The sequence below is a fragment of the Ceratotherium simum genome, chromosome 12 (genome assembly GCF_057802395.1).
Source record: "Ceratotherium simum simum isolate JZ-2026a chromosome 12, ASM5780239v1, whole genome shotgun sequence".
Classification (NCBI taxonomy): domain Eukaryota; kingdom Metazoa; phylum Chordata; class Mammalia; order Perissodactyla; family Rhinocerotidae; genus Ceratotherium; species Ceratotherium simum.
In genome coordinates this window covers 21,696,397-21,711,995 of record NC_141911.1, presented here as the reverse complement: position 1 = coordinate 21,711,995, position 15,599 = coordinate 21,696,397, and the positions used below count along the sequence as shown (strand labels likewise).

General features: G+C 38.0%; 1 protein-coding gene across 1 annotated transcript in view; it reads left to right on the top strand.

Annotated features, from left to right (window-relative positions):
• Positions 1-9,153, top strand: part of CPE (carboxypeptidase E) — a 114,376-nt gene extending 105,223 nt beyond the window's left edge. Inside the window, exons 7-9 of the mRNA XM_087437448.1 lie at positions 3,153-3,252; positions 6,272-6,390; positions 8,364-9,153. Coding sequence (XP_087293574.1) covers positions 3,153-3,252; positions 6,272-6,390; positions 8,364-8,462 — 318 coding nt within the window. The 3' untranslated portion in view covers positions 8,463-9,153. The remainder of the gene's footprint in view (positions 1-3,152; positions 3,253-6,271; positions 6,391-8,363) is intronic.
• The last annotated feature ends 6,446 nt before the right edge of the window (positions 9,154-15,599 follow it).

Genomic DNA, 15,599 nt, shown 5'->3' with positions numbered 1-15,599 from the left:
AATCTTGTTTTATGCCACTTGGGATGAGAATTTGATCTGTCCACAGATCCGCGTAGTCCACCCTGATAAGGCAGCAATGTTACGGTGCGAGCTGTGCAGAAGCAGGAAGAGCGATATTTACAGTGAGCTTGCCTCATAGAACATTCCAGTTCGGGGAATCAAAGACTGATGAAAGATCAGTGAAGACTGCCAGAAATTCTGTGTTGCAATTGTTTTCTTGGCAATGAAACAGAATATGGTGGTGACTAGCACTTGAACACCTGGACCTAAAATCTAAGTGTGGACTAATTTACAACTCATGGAAAATAGGTGATTAGGAGATCTAATTCTGTACTTGATTGAGAGGAAATCTCTTGCATAGTTTTAAAGGGATGCTTTCAGGAACTGGAATTGTAGAGTTAATTAGGGTAAATAGTTTGCTATGGAGGACAGCCTCTCACGCAACAGCTTTGGAACAGTCTAGTTCTCAAACTTCCCATAGAATTTCTTAAAGAAAGGTTCATGGGCACCTGCATCAGAATCATCTACGTTCTTGTTAAAAGTGAGTTTCCTGCCCCATCACATGGGGCAGTGAATCACACTCCTTGCAGGGCGGGAGCCCAGAATCTCCATTTCAGCAAGCCCTCTGGATGACATTTAAGTACACAAGGGTTTAAGCACTACTGATTTAAACAGACCTAGCAACAATGGAGAATCTTCTGGATTTTCTTTTTTTTTGTTAGCCTTGGTTGATTGAAATGTCCTGGAATCTGAGAAGAGAGCGTTACAGGAGGGACAAGTGTAGTAAATAGCTTCTCCAGGCATGAGTGAAATTTGAACTTCTGTGATTTCCTTTGCAAAAGCCATAAAGTGACAACATTTTCCAGTCTGCATTCATGTGGGGTTGTGACAGCCCATAACACTTCTATTGAGATGTATTACTACAGTGGAATTTTTCAAACAGAAAAGTTTACTCCACAATTGGCATATCAGAGATAGACATTTACTTGTTTAACTATTTGTTAAACTGCATCCTGTAATATGTCTTGGATTGCAGAGGCAGAGAAAAGTAAAGTCGTGACTGGGTATATTGGTACCTAATACAAGTGAATTATGTTTTGAGATGTTTGACTTATTTTTCGATAAGGAAATTTAAAACTTTCATTTCTTTAAAGTTTATAATATTGATAATATCAGGATTATAGTGCCTCAAGATGAAGAAATTACATGTGGGTGAATGATTCCTCTTTTACAAGCTTTCTAAGTTTCTTTGAACAGCCCTCATATTAAGAAATTTAAAGTTTGTATTTCTTCTCTGATTTTCTGCTCTATGCCATCTCTGTGTGTACCTTTCTTTCTCATCTCTACAATTTTTCTAATCCTCAGCCACTCCTTTGCTCTGTGAATTTCATTCAGAAAGCCTGTTTCTGGTGGCTAAATTTCAGTCTCTTTCAATTTTCGTTGGCTAATACATAAATGAGTCTTGGGGAAAAGTCAAAGATTCACTAGATCTTAAAAATGTCTTTTTGTTTTTAAAATATATTTACTCTCTTCCGGGGCTGACCTGGTGGCATAGTGGTTAAGTTCACCTGCTCTGCTTCGATGGCCCAGGGTTCACGGGTCAGATCCCAGGCATGGACCTACACATTGCTCATCAAGCCATGCTATGGTGGCATTCCACGTACAAAGAATAGAGGAAGATGGGCACAGATGTTAGCTCAGGGCCACTCTCCCTCACCTATAAATAAATAAATAAATAATAAATAAATAAATAAAATAAAATATGTTTACTCTTGTCTCACTATACTGATTGCCAATAAAATTATTATTACCGATGACGTGTTTAGCTTTTTACCATTTACAAATTGCCTTTAGAGAAAAAAATTTTATGTTATTTTTATACAGTTTTAGAGGTTCTGCTTTTTAAAAAAATAACAAATGCAAAAAGATTTGCTGATGACCAGGGGCATCTCTTTGATAAAACGTTGTACCACTGCCAAATGTATCCTCTGATGACAAAGGGATACATGAGACTTATTCTATCTTCTGTAGGGAAATATTCAAATATTATCAGTTGCAGAAGAAAATTCATTTTCTAGGGCCAGATTGAGTGAGGAGCAGTCTGAGTCTTTGGGAGGTCGGGACATATTCTGTTAAGTAATCAAGCTTAATGAATTACCTTTTGATACTCGAGAAGCAGTACTTTCTCAAGACCTGAAGTGACTCTGTCACTTCAAACACATATTGACTTGTTTAAAAATAAAGGAAAAAGCTATTTTTGTAGTTTACATTGCATTAGTTGATGACTGCAACTTAATTCAGGGGGATTCTTCTTCTTTTTTTTTTTTGAGTAAGATTAGCCCTGAGCTAACATCTGTTGCCAATCCTTCTCTTTTTTGCTGAGGAAGGTTGTCCCTAAGCTAAAATCCACGCCTATATTCCTCTACTTGATATGCGAGGCTGCCACAGCATGGCTTGATAAGTGGTGTGTAGGTCTGCTCCCGGGATTCGAATCTGTGAACCCTGGGCCACCGAAGCGGAGCATGTGAACTTAACCACTACACCACTGGGCCAGCCCGAGGAGGATTATTCTTAATAGCAACTCTTCCATTTTGTTTCTAAATCCAGTTTTCAGCTATGAAGTTCACTGATCATTCACGCCACTTAATTTCAACCAAAATAATATTGTTAATGGGTTTACTGCAAAACTATTCACAGTATATGTCTTTTTATCCAGAATGAACAAATATTAAAGGGCTGTAATGTAAATATTCTTCTTAACTGACAATGTTCATATAGCCTATATACAAGTGACCAAATTTAAAAGAGAGAGAAAGTTATGAAATATGCTAAGGCCAGAACTACTTTACAGATATAACAGACTTTCTTTTTTTGTTGTTTTCTGTTTGGGTGGTTTGGAAGGTACTTCACAGTCTTTCTTTGACTCAGAACAAGATATCAATTTTCAGGGGATTACTTCTCATTTCTCCATTTGAGAAAAAGCAGAGTCAAGAGTGCTCAGAAAATTCAGTGGCCTTTTGAGCACGTTTTGATTCTTAAACAAAGGATACTGAGGATCTACAGTATTTTGCTAGAAAATGAGATTCTTGATGTGAAATGTGTTTTTAGGTCATTTCTAATATGAATTTTTTGGTTGTCCTTAACCTTCACAGATACATCGAGGAGTTAAAGGGTTTGTCCGAGACCTTCAAGGTAACCCAATTGCCAATGCAACCATCTCCGTGGAAGGAATAGACCACGATATTACGTCTGGTGGGTGTTCCTTGCCATGATCTGGAGGCTCTTGTGTTATACACAAGAACATGATTAGTTATCATCCTAGTTCTAATCTTATGCTATTCTAAGCAAAACAGTTAAGTGCCTCATTTACCTCCTTTACCTCCTCTCTTTACCTCCTCTCTCCCCAGCTTTGATCTAGTTAAATTTCATTTGAGGGAGCAGGTCAGGCCATTACTCAGGATGGCTGCTGAGTTTAGAAATTGGGGAGCAGCAGATGGCGCCCTTTCCCCAGTTATCTCACCCCAGAGCTGCGAGGTGGTGCCGTCCACTGGAGATTCTTTGTAGTTTTTGAGGCAAAGGAAGTGAACTAGCTGGAGTTAAAATATCAGTGTCTTCCTGATCTCTCTTAAGAAGCGCTAACGAGTTGTTAATTGGTGGACCTTAGGAGGGAGCGAAAAGAGTAAGAAGGAAGATAACTGCCAGCATATCGTGTATCTAGGATTTCTCATTTGTTTCCTCATTTAATCCATATAATAAATCCAGATTTAGTCAAGGTTAAACAGGATGTTACAGGATTGAGGTCGATGTTAGTTATTTAGGTTTAAAGCCTCATTTCCATTTTCCCAGTTTGGGCAAAATGATGTATTTTCCTAGCAAAACCTACCTACTCCTGTTAATAAACATCTATCTAGCTCATTTTAGTTTAACTGTTATTTGTTGGGATCTTTTCAACAACAACAGTAATATCGTTTTAGCTATAAACTCTTTACATATTTCTAGACCTTACAATTAATTAACCTTTAACTAATTTCCCAAACCCCTCTATACCATTACCTCTTTCTTAACCTCCACATTTATAATATGTATTTTTTTAACCCTTAACATTTGTCCTCTAGAACTTCATTTATTTTATTTTTTTATTTTTTTTGTGAGGAAGATCAGCCCTGTGCTAACATCCATGCTAATCCTCCTCTCTCTCTCTCTTTTTTTTTTTTTTGCTGAGGAAGACTGGCTCTGAGCTAACATCTGTTGCCAATCCTCCTCCTTTTTTTTCCCCAAAGCCCCAGTAGATAGTTGTATGTCATAGTTGCACATCTTTCTAGTTGCTGTATGTGGGACGAGGCCTCAGCATGGCCAGAGAAGCGGTGCGTCCGTGTGCACCCGGGATCCAAACCCGGGCCACCAGTAGTGGAGCGCACGCACTTAACTGCTAAGCCATGGGGCCGGCCCTAGAACTGCATTTATTTATTCATTTAACAAATATTATCAACAACGCACTAAGTGCCAGCACACCTTTCCAACCAATGTACCAGAATCTGTGGCAAGATATCTTTCCCCTTAGCCCTCAGGGAGGGTCTCCTAAACGTGGCACCCATGCATTGATCCCCTCTGGCCACAAGAAACAGAGGGGATGTATCTGTTAACTCTAGCATGCCATACAAATATTTTCTCTGCCTTCCCTGATGTGAAAATTTTGGGAAAATCTAATGTAGGGAGTAAATATAGGTAGAAAGGAATAAAATCTGAGGAGTCGATTTGGGGACACTCCAGCTTTTTGAGGGCAGGGTCGGAAGGAGGAACTAGCAATAGAATCTAAGGCAAAGAGAAAACTCAAGTGCATTGCCTGGAAGCCTACAAGTGTTTCAAGAAGGAGGGAGTGCTAAAAAGTGTCAGGTGAGTTGAACCTTGTGAATGAGCCAGTGTGGAGAATCTTTACAAAATCTGTTTCACTGGCGTGGTGGGGGCCTGACTGGGGTGGTCCGAGGGATACTAGGAGGAGAGACATTAGACATATTGGCAAATCTTTCCAGAAATGTTGCTATAAAGCCAAGAAGATAAATGAGGCACCAGCTGAAAAGAGATGTGGAGTCTAGAGGTAGATTGGAAGAGATGGCGATGGGGGCTTATTTTTTTCTGATTGTTTCTCTTTTCACAGTGAAATAAGAAGTAAAGCATCAACTGAGAGTGAGGATGAAGAGGATGTGTTAGAGGTGTTAGGAAAAGGAGAAAGTGTGAATTGTCCACTAGAACCTTGCTCCTCAAAGTATGGGCCCCCTACTGGCAGCTAAATTCAGCATCTCCCTGGAGCTGGTTAGAAATGCAGAATCTCAGGCCTTACCCCAGAGCTAGTGAAGTAGAATTTGCATCTTACCAAGTATCCCAGTGATAGGCACTGATCTAGGAAACTGCCAGAGTGAAAGACTAGGGAGGGAGTGATGGAGGAAGACAGGAGAGCACCACGACCTGTGTAAGGCTGGTGTTGATGAATCAGAGACAGATCAGCATGGCTGTGTGTTTGCTCCAGCTCCTTGCGGCTGCACGGGGCAGGCATAGAGTAGGGAGTTGGAAATTATCCAGGGTTAGTGGTTTGCCAGGCATGTATAACCAAGGGGGAAAAGCAAATGAGTTGAAAGCATATGTGTGAGAGTGAGTATAGTGGTGGGCCATGGATCCTAATCTAGGTTAGGAGGGAACTGTGGATATGTGGGGAGTGAGAGAGTGTGAAACATAACTCTGCTTAAGAATTCTCTGGAGAACTTGTTGAAAATGCAGTTCCTAGAAGACACTCCAGACCAATGTATTCTCAATCTTGAGAAACCTAAATTTCCAACAAGTGTCTCAGGGTTTCTGATGAGACTACCTTTGGGCCACACTTTGTAAATCACTGATCTAGACTCTCAGACCATCAGATCTTCACCTGGCAAGATCCTTGGCAAGAATCAAAACATGATGCCAGATGCTCTGACCCCACTGCTTGGGGACATTATATATCTTTTTACCTGTGTCACTCCTGACATGCTTATGAAGATTCATTATCTTAGATGGTTTATTAGACAATTTAACTTTAGTATCTATAAAATTACTATAGAAATGACACCCTGTAGAGAGTTTCCACACTCTTTTCAATGGAATTTCATCAAATTCCACAAGCATCTACTTTAAAAATAGAGAAACAAAGAAGTTGAACTGCAGTATAGTGGGTATTCCTTAGATGGTATAATTATGCATTTCATGTATGTGTCTTGTGATTTGATATTTTGTTTCCCTACAGCAAAGGATGGTGATTACTGGAGATTGCTTGTACCTGGAAACTATAAACTTACAGCCTCAGCTCCAGGCTATCTGGCAATAACAAAGAAAGTGGCAGTTCCTTATAGCCCTGCTGTTGGGGTAAGTAATCATAATAATAGCTAAGATTTATTAAGCACTTACCATGTGTCAGGCGTATTTTAGTGACTTATATTTAACCTGCATAATAACTCTATGAGGTAGGTACCATTATCCCCATTTAACAGATGAGAAAGCTGAGCCCTAGCAACGTAAGTGACTTGCGCAAGGTCTTGTTGCACGATTTAATATCACCACTCAGTGTGAAACTCTGTTACTGTTTCTCAGTTTTTGAAGAGATCTACAAGAAAATCAAATAAAACTTTAAAAAATTAAACTTGTATTTGCCAACCTTGATTTCAATCTAAATGAGATTCTGTTCCATTTATTGTTTTAACCCAGCACTTAGTACAAACCTTACTCAATAAGTATTTGGAAAAATAAATTATGCCTGCAAGATAATTTTAGGCATTTACCAAGCATTTATTAAGTACATACTATGAGCAAGGCCCTCTATGCTAAGCTCTATCAAAAACTGTATCTTAGGGCCGGCCCTGTGGCTTAGCGGTTAAGTGCATGTGCTCTGCTACTGGCGGCCCGGGTTCGGATCCCGGGCACGCACCGACACACCGCTTCTCCGGCCATGCTGAGGCCGCATCCCACATACAGCAACTAGAAGGATGTGCAACTATGACATACAACTATCTACTGGGGCTTTGGGGAAAGAAAAGGAGGAGGATTGGCAATAGATGTTAGCTCAGAGCTGGTCTTCCTCAGCAAAAAGAGGAGGATTAGCATGGATGTTAGCTCAGGGCTGATCTTCCTCACAAAATAAATAAATAAATAAATAAAAAATAAATAAATAAAGAGAATAAAACAGATTATTTAAAAAAAAAATGTATCTTATTTAAGTAGATACCATTTACCTTGGTAGGAAGGTGATGGTGACGAGACCAAAGCTTCTCATAGAGCAGGATTTTACTACTGTCTTTGTCCCATTACTGGCACCATGGAATGGCCTTCAGGATTTTCAATCAAAAGGCTAACTTGAAAAGAAATTATTGTATTTTTATTTATGCACCCAAAATTTGGAGTATAAATGCTTGGTTTTTGCAAACAAAGTATCTTGAATTTTTAACTGGTGCTTTGGTTTTGATTGGGTGTATATGTACGTTAGGCTGTATATGTATTAAAATTAGGAAGTAAATTTGGGCAAGTGAAACCTGGAAAAAGTAGCTACAGAACCAGGCTGTAAAAGGTTCAGCTATTTTGATCCTTAGCCTTTCTAGCGTGGGTTAGTTCAAGGAGGTAGGGAATAATCACATTCCTAAATGACCAGCGTGTAAGTGATCAAATCAAAGAAATCTTAGTTCCATCTAGAATGGAGGCATAGAAATTGAGAGGTCCGAGGAGGATTGGGGTTGCAGGCTGCATACTTTGAATTGCCCTTTATGCAGAAGTGTATGGATTTTCCATAGACTTGCTGAGGACTCCCAGTTCACAAGGAGAGTTGAGTTCCTGGGCCACTGGCCTCTGTGGTGGTCTAGAGATGAATGTGCTTTCATCAGGTTCTTTAACAGATTCAAGATTCTGGAAAGCAGAATCTTGTGGTTTGGGACACCAGGACGCTGAACTGCATTCTTCCATATTCCCCCAGCTGTTAGGAGAAAATTCAAGGTCGACCGGAGAAGCTCACTGAATAGTCAAAGGCAGAAAATTAATTATAAATTACATCCTTTTATTGGGGGAAAAAACTGCCTTTAAATAATCTGCCTTTAAATAATCTGCTTTGAAATAATCCTACAAAGCTTTTAGATCAAAGCACATTTCAAACACAACAGCTTTTGACTTTTTTTTACCCTGAAAGTTTCTTTTGTTTATCATGAGAGGTTTTTTAAAAATATACTTTAATTCAGGTGGCTAGATTGAGCTTATCCTATAAGCTCTAAAACTGCTCTTAGTTTTTTTTTTTTTTTTCAGTTTTTAAAAGTACGTATACAGTTTGATAACAACATATTCTTGCTTTTCTCCTTTAGGTTGATTTTGAACTGGAATCATTTTCTGAAAGGAAAGAAGAGGAAAAGGAAGAATTGATGGAATGGTGGAAAATGATGTCAGAAACTTTAAATTTTTAAAAAGGCTTCTAATTAGCTGCTTTTAATCTATCTATACAATGTAGTATTATGATGTAATGTGGCCATTTTCTTTAAGATTTTGTGCAGTTAATATTTAACATTGATTTATTTTTAATCATTTAAATATTAATAGAACTTAAAATAAATAGACAGGTAAAAATATAAGAACTCTGTTCTATTTCTTCTCTTATATAACATTCATTTTCCTACATATATTACCACAGAGGACTGTAGAAAAGATTTAAGTGATCTTGCCATCTTAGACTTAAATGCAATATTCCATGAGTTATTTACAATATAGAACTTTTTGAGTAATTATAGCTTTTAAAAATTAATGAAGTCTTTTTAATGTAATTGGTGACAGTGTCACACAGTGAGTGCCATTGAAAAGGTCAACGGCTACAGCTTGGGGTTGTGAGCACTATACTGCAAGACTTAACTAGTTCAGTATAAATTGTCATTTGTCTCACGCTGACTAGCTATATAAGCATAATCTTGTTAATGCATTTAATGGAAAGAAAATGTAAATGTTTAGCAAGAGTTTTAATGAAAGGAACAGAAACTGACTTGCTTGTACATATAGGGGCAATACTGTTATATTATTCAGCCTGTTAACACTACTTCCAATTTTGGAGTTTTTTCTCTTGGTTGTAGATTGGCCCAGAATTGCATTCTGAATGAATAAAAGTAAAAAAAAAAAAAAAAAAGTCCCTGTGGTCTGTATTTTAATTCTCTAGGATTTTTGGTCTAAAGTTGTGGTCTCATGATAAAAAAGGTATTCCCTTGATGATAGCCTCTCATTTGTTCATTCTCTACTTTTTAAAATCCATTAAGTGACTGCAGTATGCCAAGCACAGTGCAAGCTCTGTGTTTATTATTGTGGTGGACTAAAGGTTCTGACTCAGTGGCTCTTACAGATCAGCTGTGGACACAGACTTTAAATAAATATATGCACAAATGGATATGTAATTATGCATTGTGATGAGTAAAATGACAGGAAGGAATAGTGCGTGGAGAAAGAGAATGTTAGAGCAACTTAAAATAGACTAGATGAGGGGACTCAGGGATGGCCTTTCAACACGTGTAAGCCCAGACCTAAAATATGAGTAGGTGTGAACAATGCAGAGTGACTAAGTGTAGGAATATGTGTGTGTGTGTGTGTGTGGTGGTATGGTTGATCAATGCTCCAAGTACAGGTTTTTGTTAAAATACGGCAAACTGTTGTAATAATAGACCCCCATATATATAATGGCTTAAGCACAATAGAAGTGTATTTCTTACTCAGGTACCTATGCTGGGCAGAAGAAAGAAAGATGAGATGCCTTTTCTCCAACAGTCATTCTGGGACTCATTCTGACAGAAGATTTGCCATCTTTGACATGTGACCACCAAAGTTGCATGGTGGTCATCTCTGTTGCCACCAATGGGAAAAGAGAAAGAGAAAGGAGGAGCATGTGGGGGATGTCTTTATAGGCCAGGCCTGGAAGTGGTATACATCACTTCTGCTTACACCACATTGCCTATAATTGTATTTGCTGGCCACAAAAATTGCAAGGGAGTCTGGGAAATGTAGTCTAGCAGCACACCCAAGTAGGTGAGGAGAATATGGTCTTTGGCAAGCATCTAACAGTCTCTGCCAGATAGAAGAACAGCAGGTACAAAGGCATTGGGGTAGGAAAGAATATGGTTTCTTTGAAGAGTAAAAGATGGACAGAATGACTGGAGCAGAGATGCGTGGGAAGTGGGAAGCAGAGGCCAGGAAAACGGATGGAGATAAAATCACGCAGGACCTTATGGACCAGAATTGAGGATTTAGGAGTTTTTTTTTTTTTAGAATCATTGAATGTTCTTAAGCTAGGAAGGGACATGATCTAATTTGTTTTAAAGGTCATTCTGTGTAGGCTGCCGTGTAGAGAGTAGAAACAGAAATGGAGACGAGTTAGGAAGTCATTTCGGGGGTCCAGAAGAGAGGTAATTTGGATCAGGTTATGGTGGTAGAGATGAGAAGACGTGGGTGGGTTTGTGATATATTTCAGAGGTAGAATTGACAGGTCTTGGTGAGGGCTTAGATGTGGGCGATGAGGGAGAGGCAGGTGTCAAAGATGACATCACATTTCTAACTTGAACACGTGGGTACATGGCGTGTGGCATATTGGAGAAGCAGATTGGAAAAGGTGAGAAGAAAAATACTTCTTGTTTTTTTTTTTAATTTTTTGTTTATTGCAGTAACATTGGTTTATAACATTGTGTAAATTTCAGGTGTACATCATTATACTTCTATTTCTGCATAGATTACATCATGTTCACCACCAAAATACTAATTACAACCCATCACCACACACATGTACCGAATTATCCCTTTCACCCTCCTCCCTCCCCCCTTCCCCTCTGGTAACCACCAATCCAATCTCTGGCCCTATGTGTTTGTTTATTGTTGTTATTATCTACTACTTAATGAAGGAAATCATACGGTATTTGACCTTCTCCCTCTGACTTATTTCACTTTGCATTATACCTTCAATGTCCATCCATGTTGTCACAAATGGCTGGATTTCATCATTTCTTATGGCTGAGTAGTATTCCATTGTGTATATATACCACATCTTCTTTATCCATTCGTCTCTTGATGGGCACTTTGGTTGCTTCCAAGTCTTGGCTATTGTGAATAACGCTGCAATGAACACAGGGGTGCATGTACCTTTACAAATTGGTGTTTTCAAGTTCTTTGGATAAATACCCAACAGTGGAATAGCTGGATCATATATGGTAGTTCTATCCTTGATTTTTTGAGGAATCTCCATACTGTTTTCCATAGTGGCTGCACCAGTTTGCACTCCCACCAGCAGTGTATGAGAGTTCCCTTCTCTCCACATCCTCTCCAACACATGTTTCCTGTCTTGTTAATTATAGCCATTCTGACGGGCGTGAGGTGATATCTCATTGTAGTTTTGATTTGCATTTCCCTGATAGTTAGTGATTTTGAACATCTTTTCATGTGTCTGTTGGCCATCTGTATATCTTCTTTGGTGAAATGTCTGTTCAGGTCTTTTGCCCATTTTTTAATTGGGTTGGTAGTTTTTTTGTTGTTGAGATGCATGTGTTCTTTATATATTTTGGAGATTAAGCCCTTATCAGATGTATGGTTTGCAAATATCTTCTCCCAATTGTTAGGTTGTCTTTTCGTTTTGTTGATGGTTTCCTTTGCTGTGCAGAAGCTTTTTAGTTTGATGTAGTCCCATTTGTTTATTTTTTCTGTTGTTTCTCTTGCCCTGTCAGACATGGTGTTTGAAAAGATGTTGCTAAGACTGATGTCGAAGAGCGTACTGCCTATGTTTTCTTCTAGAAGTTTCACAGTTTCAGGTCTTACATTCAAGTCTTTAATCCATTTGGAGTTAATTTTTGTGTATGGTGTAAAGTAATGGTCTACTTTCATTTTTTTGCATGTGGCTATCCAGTTTTCCCAACACCATTTGTTGAAGAGACTTTCTTTTCCCCATTGTATGTTCTTGGCTCCTTTGTCAAAGATGAGCTGTCCATAGATGTGTGGGTTTATTTCTGGGCTTTCGATTCTATTCCATTGATCTGTGTGTCTGTTTTTGTGCCAGTACCATGCTGTTTTGGTTACTATAGCTTTGTAGTATATTTTGAAATCAGGGAGTGTGATACCTCCAGCTTTGTTCTTTTTTCTCAGGATTCCTTTAGCTATTCGGGGTCTTTTGTTGTTCCATATAAATTTTAGGATTCTTTGTTCTATTTCTGTGAAAAATGTTGTTGGAACTTTGATAGGGATTGCATTGAATCTATAGATGGCTTTAGGAAGTATGGACATCTTAACTATGTTAATTCTTCCAATCCAGGAGCACGGAATATCTTTCCATTTCTTTGTGTCGTCTTCAATTTCTTTCAGCAATGTTTTATAGTTTTCGGTGTACAGATCTTTCACCTCTTTGGTTAAGTTTATTCCTAGATATTTTATTCTTTTTGATGCAATTGTAAATGCTATTATCCTTTGGAGCTCTCTTTCTGTTAGTTCATTATTAGCATACAGAAATGTAACTGATTTTCGTAGATTGATTTTGTACCCTGCAACTTTGCTGTAGTTGTTGATTATTTCTAATAGTTTTCCAATGGATTCTTTAGGGTTTTCTATATATAAAATCATGTTATCTGCTAATAGTGAGAGTTTCACTTCTTCGTTACCTATTTGGATTCCTTTTATTCCTTTTTCTTGCCTAATTGCTCTGGCCAAAACCTCCAGTACTATGTTGAACAGGAGTGGCGAGAGTGGGCAGCCCTGCCTCATTCCTGTTCTCAGAGGAATGGCTTTCAGTCTTTCCCCGTTGATTATGATGTTGGCTGTGGGTTTGTCATAAATAGCCTTTATTATGTTGAGGTACTTTCCTTCTATTCCCATTTTGTTGAGAGTTTTTATCATAAATGGATATTATATCTTATCAAATGCCTTCTCTGCTTCTATTGAGATGACCATGTGGTTTTTATTCTTTGTTTTGTTGATGTGATGTATCACGTTGATTGATTTGCGGATGTTGAACCATCCCTGCGTCCCTGGTATAAATCCCACTTGATCATGGTGTATGATCTTTTTAATGTATTGCTGTATTCGGTTTGCCAATATTTTGTTGGGGATTTTTGCATCTATGTTCATCAGCCATATTGGCCTGTAATTTTCTTTCTTTGTATTGTCTTTGTCTGGCTTTGGTATCAGGGTGATGTTGGCCTCATAGAATGATTTAGGAAGTGTTCCATCTTCCTCTATTTTTTGGAATAGTTTGAGAAGGATGGGTATTAAATCTTCTTTGAATGTTTGGTAAAATTCACTGGAGAAGCCATCTGGTCCTGGACTTTTATTTTTTGGGAGGTTTTTGATTACTATTTCAATCTCTTTACTTGTGATTGGTCTATTCAGAGTCTCCATTTCTTCTCGGTTCAGTTTTGGAGGTTGTATGAGTCTAAGAATTTATCCATTTCTTCTAGATTGTCCAATTTGTTGGCATATAATTTCTCATAGTATTCTCTTACAATCCTCTGTATTTCCATGGTATCCATTGTAATTTTTCCTCTCTCATTTCTAATTTTATTTACTTGAGCCTTTTCTCTTTTTTTCTTAGTAAGCCTGGCTAAGGGTTTGTCGATTTTGTTTATCTTCTCAAAGAACCAACTCTTTGTTTCATTAATCCTTTCTACTGTTTTTTTGGTCTCAATTTCATTTATTTCTGCTCTGATTTTTATTATTTCTCTCCTTCTGCTGACTTTGGGCTTTGTTTGTTCTTCTTTTTCTAGTTCTGTTAGGTGTAATTTAAAGTTTTTTCTTGTTTGTTAAGGTGGGCTTGTATCGCTATGAGTTTCCCTCTCAGGACCGCTTTTGCTGCATCCCATATGGTTTGATATGGCATATTTTCCTTTTCGTTTGTTTCCCAATAGTTTTTGATTTCTCCTTTAATTTCATCAATGATCCGTTGGTTGTTTAGTAGCATGTTGTTTAATCTCCACATTGTTGTCACTTTCCCAGTTTTTTTTTCATGGTTCGTTTCCAGTTTCATAGCATTATGATCTGAAAAGATGCTTGTTATAATTTCAATCTTCTTAAATTTGTTGAGGCTTGCTTTGTTTCCCAACATATGGTCTATCCTTGAGAATGTTCCATGCGTGCTTGAGAAGAATGTGTAGTCAGCTGTTTTTGGATGGAGTGCTCTGTATATGTCTACTAGGTCAATCTTGTCCAGTTTTTCATTTAAGTCTACTATTCCTTTATTGACTTTTTGTCTGGACGATCTATCCATTGATGTAAGTGGGGTATTAAGATCCCCTACTATTATTGTGTTGTTGTTAATGTCTCCTTTTAGGTTTGTTAATGGTTGCTTTATGTACATTAGTGCTCCTATGTTGGGTGCATATATTTATAAGTGATATGTCTTCTTGGTGGAGTGTCCCTTTTATCATTATATATTTCCCTTCTTTGTCTTTCTTAACATGTTTTATCTTGAAGTCTACTTTGTCTGATATGAGTATGGCAACACCTGCTTTCTTTTGTTTGCCATTAGCTTGGAGTATTGTCTTCCATCCTTTCACTCTGAGCCTGTGCTTGTCTTTAGTGCTGAGATGTGTTTCCTGGAGGCAGCATATTGTTGGGTCTTGCTTTTTAATCCATCCTGCCACTCTGTATCTTTTGATTGGAGAGTTCAATCCATTTACATTTAGGGTAATTATTGATATATGATGGCTTAATGTTGCTGTTTTGTCACTTATTATCCAGTTCTTTTGCATTTACTTTGTTTCTTGTGCCATTTGTTTCAGACTGCCAATTCAGTTTGGTTGTTCTGTCTTATGACTCTTCTAGTTTTCTCTTTGTTTATCATATGTGGTTTTGTTTTCATTATTGTTTAGTGGTTACCTTGAGGTTTGTGTAAAAAATCTTGTGTATGAGATATTCCATTATCTGATCGCCTCCTATTTCCTTATATTAAGTCAATTCAATCACTTTCCTCTTCCCCTTCTAAGTCGTTCTTGTTATACCTTATTCTATCTTGTGCTGTGGCTGTGTGTTTACAGTGATGAGGTTAAATTTATTTTTGGTGAATTCTTTCCTTTGATCTTTGATTTTGGTATTTAAGTGGTTGCTAACCTATTCCGGTAAAGATCTACTATTTTTCTGAGTTTATCTACCTATTTTTCTCCTTGCTCCAAGCTGTGTATTCCCTTTCTCTTCTTTTTTTCAGGCCTGAGGGCCTTCTTGAGTATTTCTTGTAGTGGGGGTCTCGTGGCCATGAAATCCCTTAGCTTTTGTTTATCTGGGAGAGTTACTATTTCTCCATCATATTTGAAGGATATTTTTGCTGGATAGAGTATTCTTGGCTGAAAGTTTTTGTCTTTCAGTATTTTGAATATATCATTCCAGTCTCTCCTAGCCTGTAAAGTTTCTGTTGATAAATCTGCTGAGAGCCTGATAGGAGTTCCTTTGTACGTTATTTTTTGTTTTTGTCTAGCTGCCCTTAATATTGTTTCTTTGTCATTGACTCTGGCCAGCCTTACCACTAGGTGTCGTGGAGAGGGCCTTTGCCTGTTGACAAATTTAGGTGACCTGTTGGCTTCACTTACTGGTATTTCCTGCTCCTTCCC